The following is a 15,423-nucleotide window of genomic DNA, read 5'->3' on the forward strand; positions in this document are numbered from 1 at the left end:
AGAGAGACACAAGCAGTAGGAAATAGGAGGTTCTGCTGGTTAACTTTGTGCCCCACCCCCATCCATTTCTTTCTCTCCCTCTCTTCTGTCCCTCGGTGGATTCAACCTTCTTTAGGACCAGCTCTGGTCCTTGGGCCCTGGATCTTCTGTGCAGGGAGGATTTAATGGGCAGAGAACTAAGCTATGAACAGAGAGCCCTAACATTGGGAAGATGACAGGGAGTTATTAAAGTAAGGGTTAGGAAAAGGCAAACCCTTTTTTTCTGGAAAGAGCAATAGAATCCAGCCATGATTCTACATGGTTAAGGATTCACCATAATTGGGTCTGGGAGCCTGCAAGCATTTTGGACAAGGAGGAAGGAGCTGGTCTCAGAGCTGCGGGCTCTACCTGTTGCTCTCCATCCTACTCACCGAGGATGACTGGGCTGGGGCCTGTGCGGACACACTGCTGCTTGAAGTGCCTCCTTGTCTGTTGGCCACCAGGCTTGCCTATAAAAGAACAGTTCTAATCACTAGTGTCCCGGGTCCCTCCAATGATGCTCCAGGCTCTCACCTTCCAAGGAAGTGCTACAGGGTGGTGGAAAGGAGTCAAACCTCCATTCTGTCCCATCCGTGTGACCTCAAGCAAGTGCCTCAGTTTCCTCTTTCATGAAGTAGAGATAATAACAGTGTCTATCTTGTAGACACTGTTGCTGAAAGGATGACACAAGGCCAAGCATGTACGTTTAAGTACTCAAACTGTCAGCTATGGTTGTTCCCAAGGTTTCCAGCTCTCTTCAGCCCTCGGCTCCACCCCACTCTGTCATATCCGGCTCTCTGGTCCCTGTGCAGAGAGCTCTGCACGTAATGTCTGAGACGTCCAGCCTGCTGTCCTCCCCTTGGCCAGCTTCGCCTCATCCTTCATGTGTCAGTGTCGATGTTACTCCAGCAGAGACGCCTTCCCTGGCCACCCAATCTAAGTCATCCTTGTTATAAGTCACAGCACTCCACTCTTCTCCCTCACAGAGCTTATCACAACTAAGACATTTAGATATTTTGTTGCCTTGTCTATTTGGGTTTCCGTTTACTGGCTGTCTTCCCACTATAAGCTTCAAGAATTCAGGGTCCATGGTATTCTCGTTCAGTGTCTGACATGAACTTTGGCATACTGTAGGTGCATAAAAAATTTTGTTGAATGAATGAATGAATGATGAGTTTTTCTCAGCCACTAAGAATAGACAGGCAAACTGAATGGGCAATGGTCTTCTCTCGTGGACCCCTCCTTGACCCTCGGTCCCATCCCTGTGGTGTGGCGATGTGGTGAGGAAGGCCTGTCCCAGCCTTCTTTCCTTGGGCTGGGCGGGCTAAGAGTTCCAGCTGCTCCATTCGTGAGCTGTGTGACCTTGGGCAAGGTGCTTAACCTCCCAGAGCCTCTTTCCTCACCTGCCAAAGGCTGCCGAAGGCAATCATACCTACTTCACAGGGTTCTGTGAGGATCCAGTGAGAGGATGCATGGGGTGCACTTGTGCAAGGCCTGCTTCTTCCCCTCTTACTTTGCAATGACTACGGCTCTGGGTGGCACCAGCGGCGCTCCTGGAGTTCTTACCTGCTGCACAGCCGCCAGGCTCTGGAGCTGGGCGCTGCCGAGGTGCTGCTGCTGAAGTGCCGCCGTCTGCAGCATGAGGTGCTGCTGCTGTGCCGCGTACATCTGCTGCAGGTACTGGGCTGCCGTGCTGGGCTGCCTGTGCAGGGCCTGCTGGATCACCTGAGGGTGGGGAGAGGGCAAGAGCCAGTGCTATCGACGGGCCAAACGGCTCACCTGCTGCAGACCCATTGCTTCTGCAAAAATGCCTTTCAACCCCATCCCTCCTCAACTGCTCAGGAAAGGACACCAGGTCTGTGACCGCCACCACAACCCATGGCCACTCTCAGGGAGGTGGGGAAGCAACAGTGTGCAAAGCTGTATGCATTTCTGCCTTGTTTATTTTGCATCTCTTCAGCGCACATGCTCCTCTGTTCTTCCCTAGTACCGTCCGCCCCTGTGTCAGCTGTCCCTGTGGGGAAAGTCAAGGCAGCCCCAGCACTGCTCTGATCCACCCTCAGGGCTGTGGGGAGGCTCAGGGAGGCAGAAGTCTTTTAGCCTCCAGGGACACTGCGTCCCATGCCAGTAACACTCCCCTTCTCTACCATTCTTCAGCCTGAGATGAGGGTGACTGGAACACAGGGGAAGGTGATGACAGAGGGAACCAAAGTTCAACAAGGCAGAGAAGGAAAGGGGTGGGAAGAAAGAGACAATGCAGAGGGGGCCTAGCAACACATCGGCTTTAGCAACACAACAGCCAAACTAACACTTACCCAAGGGCAACACCCTCCCGCTGGGGCCTCTGGGCAGACTTGGGCGGCTTCTCAGGGTCTGCCCCTAGCTGCCTGGAAAGTCCTCAAAGTCCCTTTGAAAAAGGCCCCGTTGCCCTTGCAGAGCAGGCCAATGCCGCAGGGATGATGTGTTTCTCTCTTATTTTTTCCCTCCCTCTCTTCATTGCTCCCTCTTTTGAGCCACCATCTCCTACGCCCTGGCCTTACTGCCATTTCCTCTTTCTTAATGGGACTGGCTTGGCCACACTCTCTAGGAAGCAACAATAGGCTCTTTGATCCCCTTCCACTCTTCAATCTCAAGCCTCACCCCCACCCTCAGGAACAAAGAAAAGTGAATGCCTTTCCCCAGCCCTGAGATCCTGTCTTCTTCTTGTGAGCCCCGGAGAAATTTCTTCTCTTTCTTCTCCTTGGTCACCCTCCTGCCATCTCTTCCCAACTTTATGCCCTACAGGAGCCCCAGCCGGGCTTTGGCCTACTTCTTGCCCTCAGCTCCCCTGAATCTCTGGCCACGGGGCTGCTCCTGACCCTGGGCCAGGGAGCCTCCAGTCTGGATCTCTCTGCTCATTGTGGTTTCTAGGGCTGGTGGCTCTAGGATAAAACCGTTGGGCTCAGATTTGAGGTTCTGTGAAAACAGGCTGATTCACAGATACTGCATGGGCCCTGGGGTCTCTCCAGATACCCCCGCCCCATCCCAATGCTTTGACATCCTTCCTTCAATGTACTTTTCCCTCTGAGGGTCCCGGTTTTACATGAACTTGGTTCTTTTTATTCTTGTTCTCCCCAGAATCCTTTCTTCTTATTCCCTTCACCTAAGCCTCTCGATTTACTTAGACTCCTAAGAGAACCTCCCAGCAGTCCCAGAAGCAGAAGAGATACTGCAACTCTTCCTCACCAGAGGATGTCAGTGAAGAATTAGCTTCGGCGTAGAACACAACCGTGGGTCATGTCATCTGCCAGAACAGAAGCCCCAAATCCTTTTCGCTTAAATTTGTGATGACAGGCAGAAGGACCATACATTCTAATGTCAGATGCTAGAAACTAGAGCTAAAATATTCATGTACAAAGTGGCCAGAGGCTGGGTAGGGGCTGTGGGTGGCATGGATGGGTGCAAAAAACAGGGTTTCATTTAAGTGTGAGGCAGAGTTAACTGGGAGAGGGGAGATTCCAGAGTATTCGATGGTGCCTTCTTTAACTAGATTTTTCAGGCCCCTTCACTGTCCGCTGTGGCTTCTCTTCTATTTCTTAATCTGGGCTTAGGGCCAAAGCAGGATGAGGTCACTTGTCTAGTACATCCAAGCAGTAATAGTTAAGTTACTTAGAGCAAACCCTTCTCGGCTGTGGTCTCCGTTTTCTGACTGTTTTATCCGGGAACCTCAAACAGATGTGGTAGCGATTAAGAATAAAAGTTTGGGGGGAGAATTAAGTTCAGCTTTTTTTTTGTCTTTACCTGAATGACCTTGGACAAATGACTACCTTCTATGAGGCTCAGTTTTCTCAACTATAGAATTGTACCTAATAATAACCATTTTCACAGCTGGAGGAGAAGATGAATAGGGAAGATGATTTTACAGTGCTGGGCACATAGCAGATGGCAATACATGGTCACAGTTGCATTTTGGATTAGTGTGATCACCTGGAAGGCCTCGGGGATGACACTTTGCGAACCGCTGCTTTAGGAAAGAAGGATTGGTTTGGGGTTCTTTTTTGGTCCTCTGTCTTTAAGAAACATATTTGTTACAGGGCAATGGTCACTTAGATCATGGGCGTAGGTTGCAGCTGAGCTTCTCCCTTCCATTTTCTGTTTGTTATTTTTACTTGTCTCCTTACACTTTCACACACCTATCTTCCCAAAACAGTACTCTGGGATCCGATCACCAGGTAAAAAAGGAATTTTCCTGACCTGCTGAGTATTCCCATTTTCCCCCAAACTTCCTTGATTGGACCCATCTAGCATCCTCCTCGAATTATGCACAAACATATACCAACTAACGCTCTCCCTATGCCCATTCTAGATTCAATACGCAGGTTATTTTGCCAGACCGTGCTGACATGTCCTTCCGGCTAGCCCTGGAAATGACCGAGGACTGCAATCCCTGGAGCAGCTGCAATCTTACCTGCACGGTCTGCCGGTCAGGAATGCCACTGTACACGGAAATCTGGGGCCCAGTGGGGCGGCCGCTTCCGCCACCGCTGCCACTGACCCCACTGGCGCTGCTGCTGACACTGGCGCTGCTAGATGTGTGGGGAACTGGCAGCTCATTCTCCATGGCCTAGAGGATGGCCCAGTCAGGGCACTCGGATGGCAGAAGAGCAGGCGGATGCTGGGAGAAGGGAGGCAGAAGTGAAATGTTAAAGAAATACTAGAGAATGCACACATATGCATGAGCTGCCCGTCAGCTTGTGAGGGGACGACTTCTGAACTGAGGGCCTGAGATGTACCTGTCATCAGAAGGACAAGGCCAGGTGTGTTCACTAGGCGAGATTTGAAATCAGGTCTGCCTGATTCTACAGTCTATGACCTGTTCATTCTGCTAGAGGAGGCAAAGCCAGCCAAGGAGGTGGACGGCTCATAATGGTCTTACTGGTAGTGACCTTAGGATCATCTCTCACTCCATCCGCCTCTTCATCTTTGGGATGGAGACACTGAACTTCAGAGAACTGATTATTTATCCATATTTAGACAGCCGGTTAGTGAAAGAAATGGTATTAAAAATCTAGAGATCTCAGAAGCTAAGCAGGGTCAGGCCTGGTTAGTACTTGGATGGGAGACCACCTAGGAAGACCAGGTGCTGTAGTCGTAAAAAAATAATAAAGCAAGGGACTGTAAGCTGACAAGGTCCTTGCAATCTGTGAGGTCAATCAAGGGTAGCTTCACCTAAAAAAAAAAAAAAATCTAGAGAGAACAGAATGAAAGACGCAAATAAGGAGGCAATAAACTAAACTGAAGTATTTATTCTGTTTTGTTTTGTTTTCAAAGGTGGAAGAGCTTCAAGTGTATTTGGAGTCTTGTTTTCTCTATGAAGTACTTACTGAGTGCTCTCTGATTTAATGCTGAGCAGGTTGAGCAATTGGGTTAAAATTGCAGGTTTTGGAATTAGAAAGACTAGTGTTTGTGTCCTGGCTCTGCCACTTACTAGCTGAGAAACCTCGGCAAGTCACACTTCTGTCAGATGTAAGAGTATGTGGATTGTTGAGAGGATAAAGTAAAATAATGCTACAAAGTATTTAGCAGAGTGTCAGGCACATACTGAGTGCTCCATAATGAGCACTGGCTGTTGTGTGGTTAAAATTGTCTCCAGCCTGGTTCCCACTATCTGGTTCTAACAGAGCAATCCTCTTCCAATGTGGAAATGGCAGAGCCTCTTGGAACTTTCTTTCCAATCATTAGGAGTGCCAGAAACTCCTTCTGGGACATTCTTATGACCTGGATGCAGAAGTGGAAACCACACATCCCCCTGAGGCAACGTGCTGGACACTGGAGAGGGGATAGGAAGGGGTGGGGAGAAAAGCATGCCCAGATCTGGGTTCGAGTTCCTCTCTTTTTCTTTTTTTCATGCTATTCCTAAAATCTTCATTTCTATATATAAGCTTTTCCTTCTACCTATTCCTTCCTACATCTAAAAACAACACTTGTCATGCATCACAGACTTTCAATTCTTTGCTTGCAGGTTATACCGATTCAGTAGAGGAAATAATACACTAATGAGAGCATTGATTAGTGCAAATAACTAAAATAGCCATTAATGTCCTGTTATCATCTTCCCAATGCTGCTTGGTTTGGGGTTGTCAACATTCCTCAAGGTTGCCCTCTTCTGACTGGGTGGGTTTCATCTTGGGCTGAAAAAAATGTGAGTGAAGACTGAAAAACAGGAATGTTGAAATAAGGACATCAAATTACTGACTCCCAGGGGGCAGTCAGTTACTTGAGGTTCCGAGGCCTCTGGCTCCCAGGCAGCGTGCCAGCCTGCAAACAGCGCTCGTGGCCGGGTCCTTCGGCAGTTGTTCCCCTGACACTTGTATGTCTGCTTTTACTGCCACGGGGCAAAGCCCTTGGCCATGAATTCCTTTTGTGCTGAAATGTATCCAGTTCTGGGCCTCACTGTGGCTGCTCCTTTGTTAAGGGTACTTATGATGATAACGACGATACAGGAATCAAGGAAAAGTGTTAAAATCCACCTTCCCTTCTGTTCTAAGGGACAGAAGGATAGGCTGGATAGAAAGTGGTAGAAGGCATACTTCATGATCTTGCAGAAATGGACAAACTAGTTGTATATATAAAGCTCAATTGAAATTTTTAAGGCTCACCAAGCAACAAGTCAATAAACGAGAGTTATGTTCAAACATGGAACCCCAAGTTCTCCTCTTGGTTAAATGTCTCTCATCCCCAAAGTGCTGACCAGCATTGGGTTTCAGTTCTTGCTTTTCAACCTAACCTAGGAAATGTCAACTGAGGTACTTGTAAACATAAAAAACAAAATGGGAAAACAAGCCAGCAGCCACAGTACATTAAGGATAAGGTGATCTACATGCTGGATGATCAAACCTCAGCTCCCTACTTCCTTCTTTTCCAGCAGCTTGGACAGACCTTGTGTACAGTGTATACTCAATCCTTGTTGAGAAATAAAACAAAACAAAATTCTAATGTGATCATGGCATTCCTGTATAGAAAAACTGCATAAGCAAGGACAGCAGCCGCTCCCCATGCTAAGGGAAGTCTCTTAGCAGCATGGGGACACAGGCACGGCGCCCTTCCTGAACTCTCTGGCCCTCCTGTCTCCTTCCTTCTGCTGCCAGGCATGCTCATGCTTGCCCTCCCTTTCACCACTGTTCTCTTACAGCTGGCTTCCTTGCAGTAGCCCCCACCTCCTGTGTGCTCACACTCACCTCGACTGTGCTTAAACTCTTCTGAACACGTGCATGTTCTCCCCGCTCACGCTCTTCTTGCTCTCATTCGATTGATCCTGACTGGTGGCTCTGGTTTACTCTGATGAGCTCTATTTCTGACCCCTTTGCTCTCTCCTCACACTCTGTCCTAGTCTGGCTCGCCCTTGACTGACTTCGCTTTGCATGTGGCTGGCTCTGGGTCTTGCTCCCGTGCCTCACATGCTCTAGATCTCTCTTCTCTCACTCGTGACATCCCCTGCCTGAGGATCTCTCTCCAGGCCTGAGCACATCCTCTCCCTTTCATTCACGTACATATACACTCTCTCACTCTTTAGATAGAGCACGCTTCTTCCACCACTCACTCTCCCCTTCTCTCTGGCTTGCTCTCTCTCTTTTGGCTCAGACCTTTGATAGCTGTAGCTGTCTCTCAAGTGGGCTCTCTCTCTCAGTCACTCATGCAAAGTACAGAGGAAGGAAGGGTAGACTTTGCCTAGGGGATTAAACACTTCAGAGAAGTAACATTTGAGCTGCCTGAACCAACATTTTCTCTGCTTTCTCAGTATAAAGCTGCCCCATCTCACCTCCTACGCCTTGTCAACCACTTCTAGAACCTTTCCCAATCAACAAGTTCCTAGTTTCCCCACAATCTGAAGTCTATTGAGCATCTACCATATGCGGGCCATTCTTGCTAAGTACTGGAAATGGTAAAAAGGTAGAAGACACGAATCCTAATTTTAAGGTTCTTAACTTTTGGAGGCATGTCAGAAATGTCGAGACCTAAGGCCCCTTGTCCCAGAAAACAGTGCACGGACAAATAAAAAATGTGCTTACATTTGTAGGGGTTAATGAATCCCTTGAAGCCTGTCCATAACTCCAGACTAAGAAGCTCTGTTTCTTAGCTAGGTAGGGACTGGGTATGAAGTACGAATTTAAAGATAAAAATAATATTACCCACCATATGCTAAGTTCCAAATGAGTGATTGAGACATTTGCTAGTGTTCAGAAGAGTGATGTATTAAGGAACATATGTAATTTGATAGATGGGAAATGGAGGAGGGATTACTGTAAGCTTCAAAATGCCAAGATTTACATTACTGCTGAAGAAATAGCTACCTCCCCTTCGGGCATTCTCTGGTGGCCGAATTGTCCTAGGGGAGGCAATGTGCTAAAAAAGAGCGAGCATGGACTTAAGAGTAGGATAATGCTAGTTTTAGGAATCCCAGCTCTACGGTTACTAGTTGTATGGCTTTGGGCAAAGCAGTTGACCTTTCTGAGACTTAGTTTTCTAATCTGTAATATTGGGTAATAATAATACCTATTTGAGGTGGTTGTGAGTATGTGTGTGAGGATTAGTCTTTAGCCTCATTCTGCTTTTCTAATTTTATATTCTATGATGTGAGTCCACTGCTCTGGTCTGGTGGATCTGCTTTCTTTCTCCCAAATACCACATACTTACACTTACCTCTGCTCTTTAATTTTGAAGTCCAATTTGCGTATCTTTTCTTTGGTGGCTGCCACATCTAAGAAACCATTGCCTAATCCAAGGTTATGAAGATCTATACTTAGGTTTCCTTCAAACAATTTTATAGTTTTAGTTATTACACTTAGGTCTTTGATCCATTTTGAGTTCATTACTGTATGTGGTGTGAGCTAGGGGTATGACTTCATTATTTCTTTTTAATTTCTGTATTGTGGTAATATATACAACATAAAACTTACCCATTCACAATGATGTGAAACCATTACTACTCTCTATTTACAGAATTTTTCGCCATCCCATTCATCAATAACTCCCCATTCTCCTCTTCCCACTGCCCCCATGTCCAGCCTTTAGTAGCTTTTAATTTACTTTCTGTCTCTATGAATTTGTCTATTCTACATATCACATTTAAGTGGAATCATGTAACATTTGTCCTTTTGTGTCTGGCTTTTTTCACTTAGCATAATGTTTTCAAGGTTCATCCATGTTGTAGCCTGCTAGAAAATCTGAACTATTAAACTTTCATGGTATCTGGGCTTTAAGCATTTTACATACCCCTATTCAATTTCTTTTTAATTCCTACTCTTAATCCTCCCTTCTCCTCCTTCTAACTAGTTCCTTACTTCTTCCCCAAGGCCACCCATACCTGTGGACTCCCACTATGAACCACAGCCAAATCTGATTAATGGCTAACGTCCAGAACTGGAAGTCTGTTTTTCTCTGGGTTCCAACTCACTGTGTGGTTTTGTGTGAGCCCAAGCTCTGAAGCCTGTTATTCTTACTTTAGTCAATTTTCCCCTCCCAACCGCAAGGGACCACTTTGAATGATGTGCTGACTGTAACCAGCTTGGATAGTGATCTTATTACAGGTCTCTCTGCTCCCCACAGAGCCTGAGATCAGCAGCTGGAGAAATGCTGATGGTTCTGCCCTCCCAGGAGCCACCGAGTCTAGGGAACACTAGGCCTTTGTCCCAGGGTCAGGGAAATCCATTTGCTGCGGATTACAGCTGTGACAGAGGTTCCAGGGAAGTAGAGGGGAAAGATACTGAAAACAGAGCCCTCCAAATGGAACTTAAAGCCCCGGAGTAAAGTGGGGTGGGGTTTTTCCTAATGTAATTGGAGACTGACAGGAAATGAGAGGTCTAGCCTGCCCCACAAAGACTGCTGGTATTATCATTCCTGTACTGGCTTGTATGTGGGGACTTTGAAGAGGCAGGGTAACAGGGCTCCTTTGCTATGGCTCTGCCTCTCTACTTTGGTTGCTTCTCTGTCCAAGGCATAAGTCAATAGCAGCAGCATTCAGGCTTAGGGGCCAGAGGGGAGTCCTCTTTACACCTCCAGTTGCTGCACTGACACAAGTATCCTGATTTGCACCAATCTAATTATGCCTCTGGCAGCTGTCTGAGGCTACTGATACACTAGAAGCAGTCCAAATGGATTCTGCTCAAATCTCCTCGAAAAGTTCCCTCTCTCCCCAATCCTCTGCATGTTGCCTCCTTTAGTGTCTCTAGAAACTGAAGTAGAAAAACCAGGGCTAACGAAGACAGAAATGAAGGACAAGTTAAAACGGACTGTGCAGTCCTAGCAATCAAAAGAGAATGATTTCATTGTGAAACAGAACCTCATACATTTAAATGGATAAACTTTTTCTGAAACTTCATTGTTTTCTTTGTAATTTATAGAAGGCAGACTATACCAAGTGTTTTTATAATAAGCTGGTGCTGGTTGGTTGAAGAATATGAAGAGGAAAAAGGAGGATTTGATCTCTTTTGGAAGGAACACATAGTTAAAGCCACATTACACAAATGCTGAGTGTTTAGAGACCGGGACTTAGGCAGCCTTAGTTTCATTGTTCTAAGACAGAGCAACTATACAGCCTGTATCTTCTATGGGAGCATTGGCACTTTATCTGTAAAGGGCCAGATAGCAAATAGTTTAGGCTTTGCAGGCATATGATCTCTGCTGTGACTACTCAGCTCAGCTGTGAAAAAGCAGCCATAGACAAGACTAATGTTCAATAAAACATTAGTTATAAAAAAATGTAATGGGCTGGATTTGGCCTGTGGGCTGTAGTTTACAAGATCCCCGTCTGTGGCAAACCCATTTTTATGTCAGTCACATGGCTGGCCGTGTACCTGGAGCATATTGGTTAACAGCATGGCCTTTTCTGCCAGAAATACCTGGGTTCAAATTCTAACCACACACTGGCCATGTATCCTTGAGCAAATCATGTCATCTGTTGGGCCTCAATTTCTTCAGCAGTAAAATGAGATCACATTTCCCTAATGGAGTGGCTCTGTGGATTAAATAAGATGTCAGGAAAGCACTGAAGACAATATTCAGCAAAGAGTAAGCATGTGATAAATGGCAAGGTGTGTGAGTTTGATTTGGGATTTGAAAAATGATTCCTTTAACCACAGTAAATAGTGAGGATCCCATAAGTTATTTTTCATCATTGGTTACAGGTCACAGTTACACTTAAAAACCTCTTTGTAAAGAAACATGGTCCATATTACCTGTCTAAATTTTGGTTTTTTTTTTTTTTTTTTTTTTAAAGGGAAGCTTTTCTAGAAGGCCCTTTAGGAATATAACATTTAAAGAGAGTCAGTCTCTATATAGTGATTAAGAATGCATGCTCTGGAGCCAGACAGCCCGGGCTCAAACTTCAGCTTCCTAATTATGTGACTCTGAGCAAGTTACAACATCTCTAGGCTTCAGTCTCCTCAACTGTAAAACTGGGACAATAAAATCATCTTGTAGGGTTCTTGTGTTAGATGAGTTAATACATGTAAAGCAGTTAGGATGATGCCTGGCACTTATAAACACTTAGTAAGTGTTAGCTGCTATCATTATCATTATCATCATTTATATTATTAAAGATTCTATAGGAAGAACTTTTACTTCGAGGCTTAAAGACAAATACATACACAAACTTGGATCCAAACATTATGTTAAATTGGGGCCTAACTTTGAGACATTCATTGCTTTAATTTCCCAGCTAGTCGTCACACACTATATCTGTGTTCTGTTTCCTTTCACTTCAAATACTGCCTGTTATGGGCTGAACTGTTATGTGTCTGTTATGTGTCCTCTCGAAAAGAAATGTTAAAGTCCTAATCTCCAACATGCCAGAATGTGACCTCATTTGGAAATAAGGTCATTGCAGATGTAATTAGTTAAGATGAGGTCATACTGGAGTAGGGTGGGCCCCTAATCCAATATGACTGGTGTCCTCATGAAGGAACATCATGTGAAGAGACAGACACGCACAGAGAGAAGACAGCTGTGTGCAGGTGGGGAAAGAGACGGACGTTATGTTTTCACAAGTCAAGGAACACCTGGGGTCACCAGAAGCTAGGAAGAGACAAGGATTTCTGAGGAAGCATGGCCCTGCTGACACCTTGATTTTGGACTTCCAGTCTCCAGAACTGTGAGAGATGATACATATCTGTTGCTTTAAGACACCCAGTTTGTGGGGTATGGTAGAAGAAGACTTAATTTACAGAGCAAAAGATACCTTTATTTCCCATCAATAACCTCAAAGGTCAAAAAATCTTTTTTTTTTTTTGTATCAGGTTAACCATGAATTCTTCCTGCTATGGTTTCAGTCAATTCTTCCTTGTTTATTTTTAGTAGAGTTATATATTCCTGGGGTATAGAAATCTCAGTAGCCATAAAAAAAACCTCTATAAAAATCTCTCCAAAGGTACAAACGTCCAGTTATAAGATAAGTAAGTCCTGGGGATGTGATGTACAGCATAGTGACTATAGTTGACAATACTGTAGTGCATATTTGAAAGTTGCTAAGAGAGAAGATCTTAAAATTTCTTACCACAAGAAAAGAAGTTCTGTAACTATGTATGGTGATGGATGTTAACTAGACTTATTGTGGTGATCGTTTTGCAATATATACAAATAACAGATCATTGTGCTGTGTACCCAAAACTAATACAATGTTGTATGTTAATTATACCCCCAAATTAAAAAAAATCTCTCCACACTGAGTCTCTCCACAAAGCCACACACACACACACATACTCTACTATTTCTAGAGCTTATCATTTGCTGCTACTCCATCTCAGCCTTTAACTGGCCTGACATTGAGTTAGACAGACCACAGTAGGCTAATCTTTCCACCACTGCTACTTCCTGACAAGCTAACTGAGCTAGGACAGGGATCACGAGAAAACAGCCAGGCTTTCAAAATCACTGTTTGAGGGCATGGAAATGTTTCTATAAATTCTTCGCCAGCCGTCTTTTCTTATTCTTGTTTTACCCACCGGAGGGCCCTGTAGGTAGCATTTAACAATTCGTAGCACTCGGGGTTAAGGAGTTTGCTCACTTTTATAAACATTAGCGGAGAGTGCCTTGGAGAGGCAGACTGCACTGGGTACCCTGCTTTCCTGCTCCCACCTGAGCATGCTCCCCCCAGAGCTTATTCAAAGATGGAAGCTTTCCTCCCTTTGAGAGTCTCCCTTTCCACCCCCTATGAGGACATTAGGGAATGGGTCTTTACAGACTTAGGTTGTAAAGAAACAGAATGCCTGAGAAAGAAGTCTCCTATCACTAAGACTTCTGTTCTGTATGTAAGTGATCCTGTATCCATTTGGAGGCCTGGGGCTTTCAAATGATAATTCTTACCCTTTATTGGGTGCTTGTTCAGGGGTAAGTGCGCTTCATATACATGACTGCATTTATTCCTCACAGCAACCGTGTGATGCAGGGATTACTTCCTCATTTTTCCCACAAGAAAACTGAGCTTGAGAAAAGTCCAACAACTTATCCGAGGTCATGGAGCTATGGCAGGTGTAGGATCTGAAATGAAGGTTGCAAGTCCATGTACAAGAGGCAGAGTCACTAGTGCTCACTCCAGCCTAGGTCTCTCTGGGCCAGTGAGTTTTTACGAAGGTAACTTGGCTCCTGTTGCCCTGTGTCTGATAGACTGCCTCACAAGAGTGATCTCCAGCAGGGGGTCAGTCCATGGCAAACCTATCAGCTACAACTGTCCCAGGGCCTGCTTTGTATCCCAGAAATCACACTTGGAGTAATCGTTGGGGCATGTCTAATATTTGTAGGCCTTTCCTGTTTATTAGTTATTTTCAGATATCTACATGTAAGGCTAGTCCTGTTAGCAGTGTTTATAAAATCATTTAAAACTATTTAATTGAAAATACAAAACAAAAGCAACTGCTTCAGAGTCCTTTGGAGAGAAAGGTGAAGGACACCTACCTTTCTCGAATGCCCACTATGTGCTGGGCACAGTCGCAGGGAGGTAGCGTAATTTAGAAGAGAGGGAGCTTCGTATTCAGAGAAAGCACTTTGGATTCCTACCTCTGCCCGGCTTGGGAAATCTTAGGCAGGTTACTTAACCTCTGCAGGCCTTAGTTTCCTTAACTGTAAAGTGTTAATGATATAGATTTTTAAGAGTTCTTGGAAAAAGAAAATGCAAGCAAAATACCTAGCACAATGTGCAGCACAGAATTAGGCATTTAATAATTACCAACCTCCCTTTGCCTGCAGCGTTGTTTTGGAGTAGTTAACCACTGATGAGGAAACAGGTTCTGAGCTATAACTTGCCCAAGATCATACAGCTATTAAGTGGCATAAAGCAGAACAGTCTGAATCTAGAACTCATGTCCCAGCTGTAATATGGGAGTGCCTTGAATGTGGGGAAGGGAAGACTAAAAAATGTGGGCTTTTAATCCATTATGATTATTGAACATACGCTTAGTCCAGTCTTGATTGTAAGGTTTTCACTAGAGTCCAAAAAATCCTCATTCTCAAATCTTAGGAATTTAATTCCTAGGGAAAAAAAAAAGAAAAAAAGAACAAGAAAAAAAAACCCACCTGCAGGTATAATTGAAAGAAGTGTGTGTGTGTGTGTGTGTGGGGGGGGGCATTCATACACGTGCTCTCATGTACATATGTGTGTTGGGAAAGGAGGGAAAAAGCAAGAGACTAGAAGCTAGTCAGCAACTGCTATTACTAGATTAAATTCCCAATTCAACTGCACGTTCTGTACAGTAAAAGTGCTTTAGAAATCCAGAAAGTAAGTGATCAATACACATTTTTCTTGGTGCTATATTTCATTTAAGGATTGATTTATCAGTCTCAGGTTTTGGATTAATATTAAGACGACATTACATTGTGAACAGGCAGGCACACAACTTGAGATTTTAGCTTCCTTTCCTTACCTCCTCCTCCCATCTTCCTTGGGGAAGCTCTCTCCTTGGGCCCTCACTGCTTTGGCCCAGCCCACCATTTAGAGGACTCAGCCATTCCTAAGAGGCTTTGTCTTGCTTTGCTTCTGCCCTAGCAACTTGTCATTGGCAGCTGTTTCAGAGCTTGGGAATCACAAAGCAATTCCAGAGTCCCCCATGCCCAGCTCTGGGGCCTTCTTTCCCTCTTTTGTCCCAAATAATGGCCTCTAATTGCTATTAGCATTCTTCTCTAGCAGAAATACACTGCATGTCTGTGGTCAGCCTATGATCTGCTGTGACCACCAGCCTTTTGCTTCCCATCGTATTTGTAATGTTATGTTCTATTCCATTTTATACCCATACATTTGCTTTTCCTCTTTCAGCACACCTGTTGGCTTTTAGCTTCTTGTATTTCTAATCCATTCTGCTACTTTTGCAGGGAAAAACTATCTAAATGGGGTAGATCCCCTTTAATCTTCCGCCCTTTCCAGTCAATTATAATTTTACT

The 15,423-nt window shown here is 44.9% G+C and overlaps 1 protein-coding gene and 1 long non-coding RNA gene across 3 annotated transcripts in view; one reads left to right on the top strand and one right to left on the bottom strand.

Moving 5' to 3' along the window:
• PHC2 (polyhomeotic homolog 2) overlaps window positions 1–4,667 on the bottom strand; it is a 47,528-nt gene extending 42,861 nt beyond the window's left edge. Inside the window, exons 1-3 of one of the 2 annotated variants that reach the window (XM_011357910.2) lie at window positions 4,466–4,667; window positions 1,585–1,743; window positions 411–488 (exon numbers count right to left, since the gene is read on the bottom strand). In XM_011357910.2, coding sequence (XP_011356212.1) covers window positions 411–488; window positions 1,585–1,743; window positions 4,466–4,618 — 390 coding nt within the window. In that variant the 5' untranslated portion in view covers window positions 4,619–4,667. The remainder of the gene's footprint in view (window positions 1–410; window positions 489–1,584; window positions 1,744–4,465) is intronic. The other variant, XM_011357908.2, reaches the window with a different exon arrangement.
• Window positions 1–15,423, top strand: part of LOC111738204 — an 82,791-nt gene that overhangs the window by 20,306 nt on the left and 47,062 nt on the right. The window lies entirely within an intron of this gene.

The sequence above is a fragment of the Pteropus vampyrus genome, unplaced genomic scaffold (genome assembly GCF_000151845.1).
Source record: "Pteropus vampyrus isolate Shadow unplaced genomic scaffold, Pvam_2.0 Scaffold36, whole genome shotgun sequence".
Taxonomy (NCBI): Eukaryota; Metazoa; Chordata; class Mammalia; order Chiroptera; family Pteropodidae; genus Pteropus; species Pteropus vampyrus.